At 51.2% G+C, this 15,359-nt stretch overlaps 1 protein-coding gene and 1 pseudogene across 1 annotated transcript; one reads left to right on the forward strand and one right to left on the reverse strand.

Moving 5' to 3' along the window:
* Window positions 1-1,512: 1,512 nt before the first annotated feature.
* On the reverse strand, window positions 1,513-2,904 carry LOC136480187 (probable glycosyltransferase 6). The gene has a single exon (XM_066477813.1). The coding sequence runs from the start codon at window positions 2,902-2,904 to the stop codon at window positions 1,513-1,515; it is 1,392 nt and encodes a 463-aa protein (XP_066333910.1).
* An 11,680-nt stretch (window positions 2,905-14,584) lies between these two features.
* LOC136480188 (probable glycosyltransferase 6) lies at window positions 14,585-15,100 on the forward strand (annotated as a pseudogene).
* Window positions 15,101-15,359: the final 259 nt, after the last annotated feature.

Raw genomic sequence — 15,359 nt, forward strand, 5'->3', positions numbered from 1 at the left:
AGGGGGGGGGGGGGGGGGGGGGGGGGGGGGGGGGGGAAGAGGAAGAGGTTCAACGAAAACCATGAATTCAAGAGCTATGGCATCGTGAGAGAGGCGCGAGGCGTCCGCAGCGCGCACTAGAGAGCAGGGCATGTGTCTCTAGTGATGGTTGATTTTTCTCACAATTAGCGAGAGAACGGCCAACGAGATCGAATAGCGTTGAGAGGGGAACGTTATGCATGTTCCATAGGCTCGTAACAATTTCACATCATGATCCATTACAAATAGGCCTAACCAAACGGTAAACAGTGGAATTAGATCACACCGTTAACTGATAAGATCCAAAAAGCCTCAACCAAACAACACCTTAGGGCCTATTTGGATCACATCATGATCATAAATCAATTTTTTGTTAAGGCGATACTATATAAAAGAATATACTAGCATCTATATTTTAATGTTATATCTAACTATACTAATTTTGTATCATAAATGTTTATCATTTTATAATAGACTTTAGTTAAACCTAAAAAATTTGACCTAGGATAACTCCATAAGTTGATTTATTCGGAGACAATGGAATAGCTTGATAGAACTTGTAGAGTGAACAACTCATGTACACATGGGCTTACGGCTTACCTACAGGCTAGAGCTTAGCAAGACAATTTAATTGTTGAGACATATGGTTTGTTTGGCAGCATGAATTGATTCTAATTCTAGCAAAAATAGCTATAATCACTGTCAAACAGGTCAGAAGAGAAATATTTCTCTTGAGAATCATTTATCGTTTTTATGCCTACCAGGGAGAAACGACCGCTAGCTAATTTCGCATGCTGTTTCTTGCCGGCCTCAACCATATTTTTTAATTAATCTTTTTAAGTGCAACAAGTTAAAATGAGTTGTATTTAAGTTGTTCTTAGCCCATAAAAACTTCTGAACTATTTTCAAGATTTTTTCATTTATATTTTTATGAAAAATATACTTTTTGAGAATCAAAATCTAGTATATTTTAACAAAACTAAAATATATAAATGGACATAGCTGAGGCCCACATGATTGCCTATAGTTACTTGTAAGGTAAAGATAGAACAAACTAGAGGGGAGTACTTGCCTTAGGGTCGTATAAATCTATGTACTGTACAGTAGAATTTTAACAGAACTAATAATTTCTGCATTTTCTTAGAGGTGCATTTGCAAGCTCTAAATAGAAAGTACGTTGGCCCCTGCCTAGAAGGAGGGAGTACTGGCTTGATTTTTTTGGACTTTGTGTTAAAAATATAAAGGGTACTTCCAAGCATTTTGTCGGCAGAGATGAGAGATCTCGACTCTCGAGTGCCATATGATACACAGTACTGTACGAGGCTACGAGCATCAACAGCTCTGGTGGATAATTATTAGAATTAAATTAAAAAAAAAAAAAACAGGCGCCAGCTAAAATAGCAGTCCCCTTAATCAAATCTATAAACACGATACAGTCGAGGCCCAAATAGGCCCAGTTCCTTTGCCTCTCATCTCGCCGCTTGTGAATTGTGATCAATCGTTGCGCGCGTGCGCAGCAGGGTAGTCGAACGGCAGCGCACGCACGCTGTCGTTGAGCGGGGCGGCGTGGCGGAACCCGTACGCGCGGAGCACCTGGTCGTCCGCGAACGCCAGCGCGCGGCGCATCCCGTCGTCGCAGCTCTCCCTCGAGTACATCGGGTTCCGACCGCCGCTGCAGGGCTGGCAGCCCACGAAATGCGTGATGAGCGGCCGCCGCCACCCCTTCACCCCGCCACCGGCCGGGCCCGGGACGACGCTGCTCACCGCCGCGTTCCGCGCCGCCGCGTACCGCAGGTGCTCCCGCTCCGCGTGCCGCCGCCGGAGCCCCGGCGTGCGCGAGCGCCGCTCGACGGCCTCGTACCGCGCGGCGACTCCGTCGAGGCGGTCCACGACCTCCTTCCAGTAGCCCTGGAAGAAGTAGTCCGTCTCGACGAAGGTCTTCTTCCCCAGCCTCTCCCAGCCGTTGAGGAGCAGGTAGACGAGCGCGGACTGGTCGCACGCCACGTCGGAGTCCACGTCGCTGAGCGCGTCCCTGAGCGTCTTCCCCCACCGGGCGTGCTCTTCCGGGTAGGCGGGGCCCATGCGCGCCCACTCGTCCATGAAGTCGAGCGACCACTGGCAGTTGCGGATGAGGAACACGCCGGCGTTGAGCCCCAGCCACGACTTCCTCACGAAGAACTTGTTGGGCCAGCCGTACACGACGAAGTTGCGGCCGGCGTACTTGGCGAGCGGGAGGGAGAAGTCCATGTCGGTGAAGACGGCGTCGGAGTCCACCCACCAGACCCACTCCGCCTCCGGGTGGGCCAGCATGGCGGCGCGCACGATGGGGATCTTGGCCCAGTAGGCCCGCATGGCCGGGTGCAGGAACTCCCTGTTGTAGAGCAGCTCGATCCCGTGGAGGCGGCAGTAGTCGACCTTGTTCTTGAGGAACCGCAGCATCAGGTGGTCGCCCGCGTCGCCGGGGCACGGCTCCGGCTGCGAGCCCGACACCATCACCACGCGCTCCGGCGCGTTCCGGCGGCCGAGCCCGCGCGAGCGCAGCCACTCCGCGCGCTTGGCGTCCCACCCGGTGAGGCGCCGGCCCGACGCCACGGCGTACGACAGCTCTGGGTCGTCGTAGAACGTGCGCGGCCCGTCGTCCGGGCCGGGCACGGGGACCGCCAGGGTGACCAGCCCACCGCGCCCGCCGGGATCGAGGACCGACGCCGTGCCAACGAGCGCGAGCAGTGCCGCAGCGACGCCGGCCGCGAACACAAGCGCGTCGCGCGCGTGGCGCCCGCGGCACGCCGTCAGCCCCTGCGGCGTTGCGGTGCCGTGGTGCATGCCGGCGTTGCTCCCCGCCGAAGCGGAGACGCGGAGCGAAGCGGCCTTCGACGCGCCGGCCATTCCGTGTTACCTACAGTTCGGCGTTCGCGCGGCGTGCGGCTACCTCGCTTCGGTGGTGCGGTGGTGCAGGACTGCAGGATGCAGGCCGCGCTTGGTGTGGGGACTGCGGACGTGTTTGTAGCCCCGCCTGGCTGGGCCCTTATGCTAGGGAGTTGGAGCGATCACGTGAGGCCGAGAAAGAGGGGGGGGGGGGGGGGGGGGGGGGGGGGGGGGGGGAGGAATCCGCGAAAGAGGCTGGGGTCATATTATTTGCCTTTTTTTTTTCAGAGGCTCGTAGCCTCATACAGTACTTACTTTTGTGTATAATATATGGCACTCGAGAGTCGAGATCTCTCATCTCTGCCGACAAAATGCCTGAAAGTATAGATGTCCATGGAGCCCGAGACACGACGGCAAGGCACGAAGCCTATTTTTTTAGCCCGGCACGAGCACGGCCCGGCCGGGTACGTGCGGGCCCAGACTGACCTGGCCCGAGGAAGCAGGCCGCTGCTAGGCCCGTGGGCTGGCACGGCACGGCCCGGCCTGCGTCGGTCGGCCCAGCAGTGGCCCGGCCTCCCCCCTCCCCCTCCTCACTCCTCCTCCCCTCCCCGCAGCCCAGCGTGGCCGGCCCAGCGTCCCCGCTGCCCCCCTCCTCATATGGCCCCGCGCAGCCGCAGCCCCACGCTCCCACCCCCGAACCCTAACTCCCTTCCCTTCCCCCGCCCCGTCGCCACCTCCCATTCCCCCGCACCGCACACGCGCGGACGCAACGCGACTCCGCACACGCGCGGCGTGGACGCGGCCTTCTCCTTCCCCGCCGTTCACCTGCTTCTTCGCCCGATAGCTACCCGCCTCCTCCTCGCGCACAAGTTGCAGAACGCCACGGCGGCCATCCGCGACCTGCCTCGGGCTCCTCTCCTCCCGTTCCTCCACGAGGCCGCGCCTTGGGTGCGAGCACGGCGTGCTCGAGCTCCGTCCCGCCGGCCGCTGACGCCTCGAGCTCCTGCTTCCCCGCGGCTCGCCGAATCCCACCTCCACTCCAACCCGCCTCCGCCGACGGTGGCTACCTCCTCCTCACCGCCACGCGCTGCTGCTCATCCATATGCCTCCTCTGCGCGGATCCGGCCTCCTCATCGCTCATCCTCCGCGGATCTGTCCTCATCATCGCTCATCCTCCGCGGATGGAGAGGTCGCGTCGTCCATGGCCTTCCGAAGCAACAACGGTAGCCTGGGGCCATGGCCTCCCCCTCTCTCTCTGTCGGTGTAGTGGGCCTTGGGTCGGCCCAGCACGCTGGATTAGCCGTGCTTCTCGGGCCGGCCTAGCACGAAAAATGGCCCAGCAGGCCGTGCCTGGGCCGTCGGCCAGGCACGAAGCCCATCGGGTCGTGCCGATCCATTGCCGTGCCGCCGGCCTGTTGCACATCTATACTGGCAAGCACACCCTTTATATCTCTACAACTAAAATATTAATAAGAGAATCGTTGACAGACGTGCGAAACAAATCATCGCTCGCCCCCGCTCCCTTCATGCGAAACAAATCCCGACGCCTCCACCGCTTCCCTTGGCTTCCTCTGCCACGTGCCCCCCTTGCGCAAAGCGCCGCACTGAGAGGGACAGCCGGCCACCGCATCGGTGCGAGCGGGCGGCCTGGACTAGGCGCGGCGGACGACGTGGCTGAGGCGGAGAAGGTCGCCGGGGACCGCCGGTTTCTCAGGCGCTCGCCGGGGCACGGTGCAGCCAGGCCTGATCCGGTCGGCGCTTGGTCGGAGACGGCGTAGCTGAGGCGGAGAAGGTCGGTCCGGAAGGGAAGAAGGCCGGCGGTGGTGGTGTCGTTCCTTGCTGTGGTGCGGCGACCGGTCAGCACCTACTCGAAAGCTAGCTTCGTCCATGGCTCATGATGCCGGCTACAACGGCGTTGAACTTCCGGCGCCCGCGATGAAGAAGTCACCCGCCGAGGAGGAAGCCGAGAAGAGGTCAGTCCTAGTTCGCCCCCTCGTGATTCCTAAGCATACATGGTCCAAATCCGGTTCTAGATTTTTGCAATTCAGGCATTCCATTTGTTTGTTGAACTGCTGCAGAGGGGACAGGCCTGCGATGGGGACAGTCTAGCCAACGCGACTTCTTTTACTGATGGGGACAGTCCACTCGGCGTTTGCGGCTCGCCGGTCGGCAGGGCACCGCGTCACCTCCCCCTCGACCCCCTCCCAGCCATGGCCGCGACCGCATGGCATCCCGAGGGTCGAGGCCCTAGCGGCAGCTACTGCCGGCACGCCGCTCGCTGCAGCCCCAGCCTTGCCGCGCGCCCGTGCCGCATCGGTCGCCGTAGCCTGCATGCCGCCGAAGCGCCACGCAGCTCGCAGGTTGTAGCCATGGAAGAGGAGGATTTGGGGAGGGGGATAGTTGCGGAGAGCAGACAAGGTGAAATTTTCGTATTTTGATCTCTTTTGAAAACAATTTCTAGAAAAATACCAACGCCAAAACAATTTCTAAAAATAGACCATTTTTAGGCGTCTTAGCACATGACACCGAGATATGAGGCTCGGCATCGTGTCACTCCACGCCGAGGTACTGCCACGTCACGGGAGACCGGGGTCGTCGTCGCCACGTTGGCGCGTGGGTCCGAGACGTCGGCGTCGTGTCAGCCGACGCCAAGTACCCAACATCGGCGCGGTAGGACTCAGCGCCGAGCTCTGGCCCCATCCGGAGCGCGGCCCAGGTGGCCCAACAAAGCACGGTGGCCCAGTAGCTCGGCGTTGGGTCACTTAACGCCGAGCCTCCAGACCTCGGCGTGACCCGACTCAACGCCGAGGTCTGGACCCTTTAGGCCGCGCCGAGGCCCCTTCTTCCTCCCTTCATTCTGAAACCGCCGGCCTCCCTCTCTTTCTCTTCTCCCCCGCGCCGCCACCAAACCCTAACCCCCAAAATCGACCCCCGGTGCCACGATCTCGGCTCCCGAAGGTTCCTCGAGGTAATGGTCCCTCCTCTCCTCCATTCTATCCGCGTAGATGTGCTTACATTGTCCCTAATCATTTGGAATCATGGTTGTTTGGTGATTTGGTATATTTGTGTTTGCATTTGCAAAATGTATGGCTTAGGATGATTGAGTGCATTGTTGTTTAACTGTTATATGTGATGAACATGTTAGGTTAGTTTGGTTTCTAGTTATTTTGGTCATTAGGGTTATTTGTTTATTATAGGTGTCATTAGGGTTAGTTATTTGTTGGTCATTAGGGTTACTATGTATTTTATTAATTTGTTGGTCATTACATTTCAATTTGTTATGACTAGAAATGATTATGTTGTTGGGGTTGAAAAACGATGAAATGGTATATTTTAGTTTCTACTTATTGGATTGAAATATATTCATATGTTACACTACTTGTTGTGTGATGGCTGTAGATGGATAAATTAGTGAGGTTGCATCATGGAGGCCGTATTGTTAGGACAAGAGATGATAGTTTGGAATTTCTGGACATGTGTGAGGAGTTGTTGATTTTTTCTGAAACACCATCTTTGACCCAGTTAGTGGAGCGAGTGAAGGTTAAGTTAGGCTGGAATGAAGGAGACGTGCATGTTCAGTTTGAAGGTGTCATAGATGTTGGGTCGTCGAAGGGTCCTCGGATCAAGCGGTTGCTCAAAATTACAAACGAGTCTGAATGGAATGATTACAAGGCAGTTGTATTGGCCTCAGAAGTGCGATCTTTGGATTTAGTAGTAAGTAAGGAGTCCGGCTTAGGAAATGATAACTTCGAAGCATGGCCATCTTCCCCCGCTCACATAGGTTATGGTCCTTTGCCTGAAGAAGAAATACTTGTCACACAACTAGGCTACGGTGGAGATAAGGAAGAGAATCCGGTTGCCGATGGTGAGGGCAATCATGATAGTGATGAAGATGATGATGATTATGTAATTGTTGATGCAGAAGAAGGTTTGGACGACGCTAGCAGAGACTTTTCTATTGAGGATGAGCTTAGCGACGAAGATGATCTTAGTAGTGAAGAAGACTTTGGTGATGCTAGGGCTACGAACCGTTTTGACATGGAGATAGCTGGAGATGATGAGTCCTTCTTAGAGGAGATAGCCGAAGACTCTGATAACGATCGCCCTGTTGGTCGTCTGAATTTAAGGGAAATAGAGATATTGTCTAGGGTCTTGCCTTGGAGAGATCCACTAGTTGGTGATTTCGAGGACCTTAGCCATGGTCATAGGGCGGTAGCTGATGGTGGGCAAAGTGATACAACTGTGCCTGATGTTAGCGGTTGCCTCATCATACGGAAGGGCATATTGTTTGCTACCATGGATGAGTTGAAATCATGGTTGCAAGAGTACTCCATTGTACACAACCGACCTTTTAGGGTCATCAATTCATTCAAGGAGAAGAGGTACACTGTTGCTTGTGAAGAACAACAGTGTGGTTGGAGAGTATGTGCTAGGAAGACGAAGGCAGGCAAATGGAAGATTACCTCAGTGAAGCAACCACATGTTTGTGCCACTGCTGAGGCAGAAGAGAACCATCTGCAGCTCAATTCTAGGTTCATTGCAAGGCAATTATGCCCCGTGGTGAAGCATATGCCAACCATTACGGTGTCTGCATTGGTTGAGATCATCTTCCAACGGTATAATTACTATGTCAAGTATGGGAAAGCATGGAGGGCAAAGCAGCGTGCACTGGAAATAATATTTGGAAATTGGGAAGAAGCTTATGAGCGCCTCCCTGTAATGTTGAACGCAATGAGGGCCGTAAATCCTGGGATGCACTTCGAGTATTTACCTAAGGAGGGTGAAACAAGGAATGGTAGCCAGGTATTTGGAAGGGCGTTTTGGGCGTTCGGGCAGAGCATCGAAGCATTCAAGCATTGCAGGCCCATCGTCTCGATTGACGGGACCTTTCTTACAGGGAAATTTGAAGGCACAATACTTATTTGTATTGGGACAGATGCAGAGGACCAGCTTGTGCCATTGGCCTTTGCGATTGTTCGGAAGGAGGACACGGATAGTTGGTGTTGGTTTCTCAGGCTAGTAAGACAAGTGGTAATTGGTCTGGGACGTGATGTTTGTGTGATATCCGATAGGCATGCTGGCATTCTGAATGCCGTAGAACAAGAGATTCCTGGTTACGGCCAAATACATCACCGGTGGTGCACCAGACACCTTGCTCAGAATCTTATAAGGCGTGATCACACACCGGTGATCACACAGAAAGCCGCGCCAAACCCTAGGGTCGGCGTGGGATGACTCAACGCCGAGCCTCAGCGTGCCCTAGGGTCGGCGTGGGCCGACTCAACGCCGAGCCTCAGCCCACCTCACACACGGCCGCCAAACCCTAGGGTCGGCGTGGGCTGACTCAACTCCGAGCCTCAGCCCACCTCACACACCCCAAACCCTAGGGGAGCCTCAGCTCAACACGTAAACGCCGACCCAAACCATTTGGTATATGTTGCGATCCTATTTGCATGATTCAAATGAAAAATCTTTCTCAACGATTCCTCTTCGACTAACACGAGTTATACTAATAAGAGTAGACAAGTTATATTTATGTTTGTATATTTGTTCCTGCAGGAAAAACCGATTGTTGGTTCGATTTCAATCCCCTATTTTTAGGGAGACTCAAATCTTTTTTTCAATTTGGGAATCAACCATAGTACATGAAACTTAGAGGTAGGTAAACTGCAATTTATGAAATAGCGGAGGCACAACGATTACACTCACATCAAAAGTAACAATGGCATGTCGCAAACTAAACCTAGCATGCCTTAGGGGATTGAAAGAAACAAGTGATACAGACATTACAAAGGGAACACACTCAAATAAAAACTAACAATGGCATGTTGCAAACTAAACCTAGCATGCCTTACGAGATTGAAAAGAACAACTCATACAAGCATTCCACATTCGGATTGACTAACAAATGTTGGTCCTAATAATGCTCCCACATATTGAACTGAGTTGCGCCTTCCCCATAGTATCCTCCAGTTGACGGAGGCGGTGGTGGTGGCGGTGGCGGTGGCGGTGGCGGTGGAGAAGGAGGTCCGTCCTTCTTATGGTTCGTGCACTCGCAGTACAGATTATTGCATAGTGCCTCCTCTGCATCATTGCTGTTGTCGTCGTCCGACTTGTCCCTGTTACCACTTCCAGGGCCATACTCTAGGTCAAAGATGCGTCCCTGTAGATATGTGATGTACTGTTGATGGGGATAGATAGGAGGAGGGTCGACCCATCTAGTGAAGCCACAGTTATCTGGACAGCTTGAATCCTGAAAACCCATCTACCAATAAGTACTACTAGAAACTACATGCAAATCTAAAAAAGGAGAGAGTTCAAAGGCAATACAAATCCTCGCGGGCATCTGAAGAAATGACGGCCTCCATCGTCACAGTCGTTGTACATCTGCACAACGCAATCCAAACCGTGGCGGCATTTTGGCCAATCTTCAATGCGCTTATCGTATGATCTAAGAGGTCTCTCACGGGTGAAGTCACTCTTCCTCTCCAAAGGAAATTCCTCTATTGCTTCTTCAAAAGAATCAGGACCCAGAGAACCCTCCCACACAATCGGAGGTCCCTTCCTCACCCCCTTTCCTCTCCCTCCACCTAAACCCTTTCCACTCAAGGAACCTCCGCTCGACATTTGCTAAAACTAAACCAGAAAACAAGTTGTGTGGATGTGGAGCAAGACATGGAACACTATATATAGATATGAAGGCAGGTTCACCATGAATGCTACGTGACAAAAAACATGTGTGCCTACTCATTTATTGAATCTGAAAAGGCTAGATGCTTCATCTGAAAAGCCTACAACCATGACTGGTCATTTCATCTGAAAAGGCTACACCTGTATTTTGTCACTACATCTAAATGCAGTACATCACTCTGATATTAATTCATTGCGTCTACAGATACAACGGTAAACGAATCTAGGCTTTTCAGTGAGTTTTCAAATAGACTAGTACCCCTTTCAGTGACTGCAACAGTACTTGTAGCTCTTTCAGTGACTGCAACAACACAAGTAGTCTTTTCAGTGATACAAACAGTACCACTACAGTCTTCGGATAGTTAACGAAGTACATGGCATAAGACCATCTGAAATAAAATCATAGTGCATTACAACATAATAAAAAAATTCCAGGGAATAAGTTCATCTGAAATAAAAGCAGAGTGCATTACAACATAGTAAAAAAAGTCCAGGGCTACACAACATCGCTCGTGAATGAACCAAATACCTACTGAGTGCAACGAGGCCACTTTCCCTTCCTCTCGGCATCGGGATTCTCCTCCATCGCTGCCTTCGCTCGGCGCACACGCTCAATCTTCTTCTCCCTTTCCGCCCGGTACGCAGCAACACGCCTCCTTTCCTCCTCTTCCTTATGCTCCTTTTCTATAGCCTCCAGTCTGCGTCTCTGCTCAAACCTCTCCTGAACCTCCGCATCCCACTCCTTCAGGCCTTCTAGACGCTGCTTGTCTGACTCCTTGATCTCAGTGTCAATCCACTGCTCAAAGTCACACAGTGGTGGAACGATCTACAAGAAAAACAAATTGTTACAAAACAAATAAATAAGCAATACTTAATATCACAAGAAAATTAATTAACAAAATAAAAATTCCTCACAAACGATGCACGGCGTTGTTGCTTTGTAGGTTCCCATGCATAATTGGGACACATCCAGTACCTCTGCCTATATGTTTCCTCATCTTCAGAGATGTCTACCTTGCAAGGATCACCACAAAAGCACATTGGTCGAGGAACACCTTCAGGGAGAGGCTTTAGGTCGTAGGGATTTGCCCTCTGGCGACCATAGCTACAATTGAAAGAATTTAGTCATATTAACGGAGAACCAAACCTAAACCTAGGGTTTTCTATTTGTTGCACAGATAATGAATAAACATTGGGATTACCTTGGAATACGAGCTTTACCACGCCTTGGCATCCTAACGTTACGAAGAAAACGCCTTGGTCATAACAAATTGAAATGTAATGACCAACAAATTAATAAAATACATAGTAACCCTAATGACCAACAAATAACTAACCCTAATGACACCTACAATAAACAAATAACCCTAATGACCAAAATAACTTGAAACCAAACTAACCTAACATGTTCATCACATATAACAGTTAAACAACAATGCACTCAATCATCCTAAGCCATACATTTTGCAAATGCAAACACAAATATACCAAATCACCAAACAACCATGATTCCAAATGATTAGGGACAATGTAAGCACATCTACGCGGATAGAATAGAGGAGGGGAGGGACCATTACCTCGAGGAAGCTTCGGGAGACGAGATCCGGGCACCGGGGGTCGATTTTGGAGGTTAGAGTTTCGTGGGGGCCGTGGGGGATTTGGGAGCCGTGGGGGAATGGAGGAGGGGAGGGAAGAAGAAGAAGGGGCCTCGGCGCGGCCTAAAGGGTGCAGACCTCGGCGTTGAGTCGGGTCACGCCGAGGTCTGGAGGCTCGGCGTTAAGTGACCCAACGTCGAGCTGCTGGGCCACCGTGCTTTGTTGGGCCGCCTGGGCCGCGCTCCGGATGGGGCCAGAGCTCGGCGCTGAGTCCGACCGCGCCGATGTTGGGTACTTGGCGTCGGCTGACACGACGCCGACGTCTCGGACCCACGCGCCAACGTGGCGACGACGACCCCGGTCTCCCGTGACGTGGCAGTACCTCGGCGTGGAGTGACACGACGCCGAGCCTCATATCTCGGCGTCATGTGCTAAGACGCCTAAAAATGGTCTATTTTTAGAAATTGTTTTGGGGTTGGTATTTTTCTAGAAATTGTTTTCAAAAGAGATCAAAATACAAAAATTTCACGCAGACAAGAGACGTAGCAGCAAGTGACGCTGGCCACGGGCGTCGCCGTGTTCCTGGCGCTGGCAGCCAGCAGCTACATGCTGAAGCAGAGGGAACTGATGCCAAGTACTTTTTTCTGCACGAGCCATGAAGGGGTCCGGTTCAGGAACAACCGGATTTGGTCCGCCCGCTCCATGTCTGGCACTGTGGTTGAAGAGGTGGTGAGTCGGCCTCTTCCCTCCATTTGGCTCATTCTATGCTATATAAAACCTCTGTGATCTGGCTTGCTCTATAAGGATGTAGGACCAAATATAAATTAGAATTATCATATATATCCCAGTTTATCTATCCTAGATATATAAATCTTATTGTTAGAAATTGTTCAGTGTTCTCAAATTGTGTAAAGTGCCTCTCTTTTTTGTTCGATGCGATTGAGCACCTCCATGCACTGACGCCAGACACCCTGTGTCCTTAATAGAAGTTTTGCCACCTGTGTTGAAGTAGTTCTGAAGTCATGCTATTTTTGCTAGAATTCAGTTATTGTTGCCGGTGTTACTGCTGCATAGCAATTTTGCTGCACAAAGCCAGTGAGGAAGGATAGGAGACTGAAGAACTGAACAATTATGCATCCAATGGACGGATTCTGCAAAGTATAACAAAATGTCGGTTCTGAAATTTGTTTTCTACTGGTGTTGTTGTTGCCTTCCTAGAAATCTTGATTATCAACCTTTTAATGATGGCAACAATTGTTATATTTTAACAGTCCATCCTGTTATAAGTTTTGTTATATTTTTTACATGGCCATCAGTAAACACAGTTAAGGGTTGTACGAAAGCACCATGGAGCATGACACTGTTCATTATGTTGCTCAAGTTCTTATTGAGGGTATTAAGGTTTTCCAATTTGTTGGCAGGAGGTGTACCAGAGAACAGAAGGGCCCTTGGAGCCCCAGCCAATTGCCGCAGTCCACCACGACGACCCCCATCGAAGCACACGCAGAGGAACGCCCTCCAGGACCAAGGTGAGGCACATGCCATTTCTGGGAATTCTATGCTGTTAGATGGAAACATGATATTAGATGAAACTTTCCCTTATTGCCTCTTGCTAATCTCTACAACTAAAATATTCATAAGAGAATCGTTGATAGGCGTGCGAAACAAATCATCGCTTGCCCCCGCTCCCTTCGAGCGAAACAAAACCTTGATCGCTCGCTCGCTCGAATGATCGCCCGGCTTCGCAGGCTCCCTCGCCGTCTTGCACGCGAGACCACTCGGCGCTCCCCTCAGCCTATCACTCGCTCCCGTGTCATCAAGAGGAAAAGGAGAGCCCTCAATCACAGCAATCCCCAATCCCATTCCGCGCACTCCAGAACCTTCCTTCCCGTGCCGCAATATCTCCTCCCCTCCGGTAGCTAGAGGTCGCGCCGCCATCGCCCGCCGGCCTCGCTACCCGCGCGCCGCCGTTCTCCGCGCTTGCCCTCGCACCCGCGCCGTCGCCGTCGAGCATCGCGGCCGCTCTCGCCAAGCCGAGAGGAGCCAGTCGACTAGGGCGGTGGACTTGCCTTCCTCCGATGTTCTCTCCCGCCGGCCTCGCTCCTCTCGCGCCGCCGTTCTCTGTCGTCGCTGTCGCACCCGCACCATCGCCCTCGCCCTCGTTCTTGGCATCGCACGCCGTGGCCGCCCTCGCCGTTCTCCGCAGCGCCTCAGTTGGCTTGGGCATCAGGACATTGATGTTTCTGATGCTTTGATAGTTAGATCATGTAGTATTTCATATGGACTTGGTGGTATTATTTGTCCTGTTGCAACGCATGGGCACTTAACTAACTTAGAGTCATCGTCGCTTGTAATAATAATATCTATGATTTAACTATTTCTATATATTGCTGATGCCAAATCTTGACACAAACACTTAAGTTGATACTTTATTCTACAGTATATGTCTGCGTGGAATAGATAAATCTACACATATTTATATGGTGAGTACAACATACTTTGAGTTAAAGGTTTTGAGTAATATTTTTCAAGACACGCAGTATTACCAATGCGGTGGGCACTAATATTTACATATGTATCTAGCCTGTGTACAGGATGGTATAAAGATACGGTGGAACTTATTCGTGCATTTATTGGTGCATAAAAGAAATGGATATTGGAGATTTGTTCCTATTGATATAAAATATTATCTTAGCCGCATCACGGAAAGGTCTATACAATAGGGTTTGTGAGCCTGCGATGCCGCGCTCTACGTGATTGTGTTAATTTCACAAATTTTGCTTTTTGATTAAATGTCACTTTAACGTCGGTATTTAATTTTACAGTATTGTTATCTTATCGTGCGATTTGTGTGCTTTTAGTATTATAAAATGTTAACTATCCCGTAGCAACGTACGGGCACGAACATAGTTTAACACAAAAGTCCAAACGGTAAATTCTCAAGATTGGTCAAATCAAGCTAGCAGTCCAGTTTGGATGTATTTAGAGCTTGCAAATGCACCTCTCAAAAATGCAGAAATTACTAGTTTGGTTAAAATTCCACGGTATATAGATTTATACAACCACAAGTCAAGTATACCCCTCTAGTTTGCTCTATCTTTACTGTACCAATTACTATAGGCAATCATGCAGGCCTCAGCTATGTACTTTCTAGCTAACCCATAAAGAAAAGACGCCATTAAACAATAGTAACTTTTATAGCGGTATTTGGTTATTTGCGAATAGTATTGGTATCTCCCCAACTTTTAGAACGAGTAACTTTTATAGCGGTATTTGGTTATTTGCGAATAGTATTGCCATCTATGTCTTTGGTTATTTGCGAAGAGTAGTTCGCAGCAGTAGATATAAAGTGAAAACAGGGAAACACAGGCTAATTATGGTGGATATGTCTCATTGGCTAGCGTGCCTCGCTCCTCATGACCCGGGACCGCTGGGGCGACAAGACCTACCTCGGGATCGACTACTACTTCTTGGGCTACTTCGCGGAGATCATCGGCAAGCTCGACGCCGTCGCGGCACGGTAGGAGGCCACGGAGCGGAAAGGCGACCCAGCCCTCCGGCGCAGGCATGCGGAGCGGGAACACCTGCGGTACGCGGCGGCGCGGAACGCCGCCGTCAGGGCCGTTGTTCCGGGCCCCGACGGCGGCGGGCAGTCCGGGTGGCGCCGCCCGTTCGTCGCGCACTTCACCGGGTGCAACCCTTGCGGCAGCAAGCGGAACGCGATCTACACGAGGGAGATCTGTGAGGACGGTATGCGCCGCGCGCTCGGGTTCGCCGACGACCAGGTGCTCCGCGCGTACGGCTTCCACCACGCCGCACCACTCAACGACAGCGTGCGCCCGCTGCCGTTCAACTACCCCGCCGTGCGCGCGCAACCGTTGACGGCGAGCGGCGAGATGGAACTAGCTGCGGATTTCTACGCGAAAGTATAAAGGAATTGGGCCTTTAGTTGTATCACGTTTTCTACAGTACCTCTTTGGATCGTTGATAATTGATACTTATAAAACCTTTTTAGTTCGATCGACGAAAGCTAAAGAACAATACTACAATAGGGTGTTTTATCAACAGCGCTCCAGGAGCCTTTTTTCAGTCTGTTACATACTTCCATAATCCATCATTGGCACTTGATTTGAGCTCTCTCCGTTTTTCTAGCGTCGGAGTGACGAGCTTTGAGAAAAGCCACGGTAGTAA

Source organism: Miscanthus floridulus, chromosome 9 (assembly GCF_019320115.1).
Source record: "Miscanthus floridulus cultivar M001 chromosome 9, ASM1932011v1, whole genome shotgun sequence".
Classification (NCBI taxonomy): Eukaryota; Viridiplantae; Streptophyta; class Magnoliopsida; order Poales; family Poaceae; genus Miscanthus; species Miscanthus floridulus.

What these genes read in the sequence shown, in the direction of transcription:
- LOC136480187 (XM_066477813.1), bottom strand. Translation starts at nt 2,904, where the DNA reads ATGGCCGGCGCGTCGAAGGCCGCTTCGCTCCGCGTCTCCGCTTCGGCG.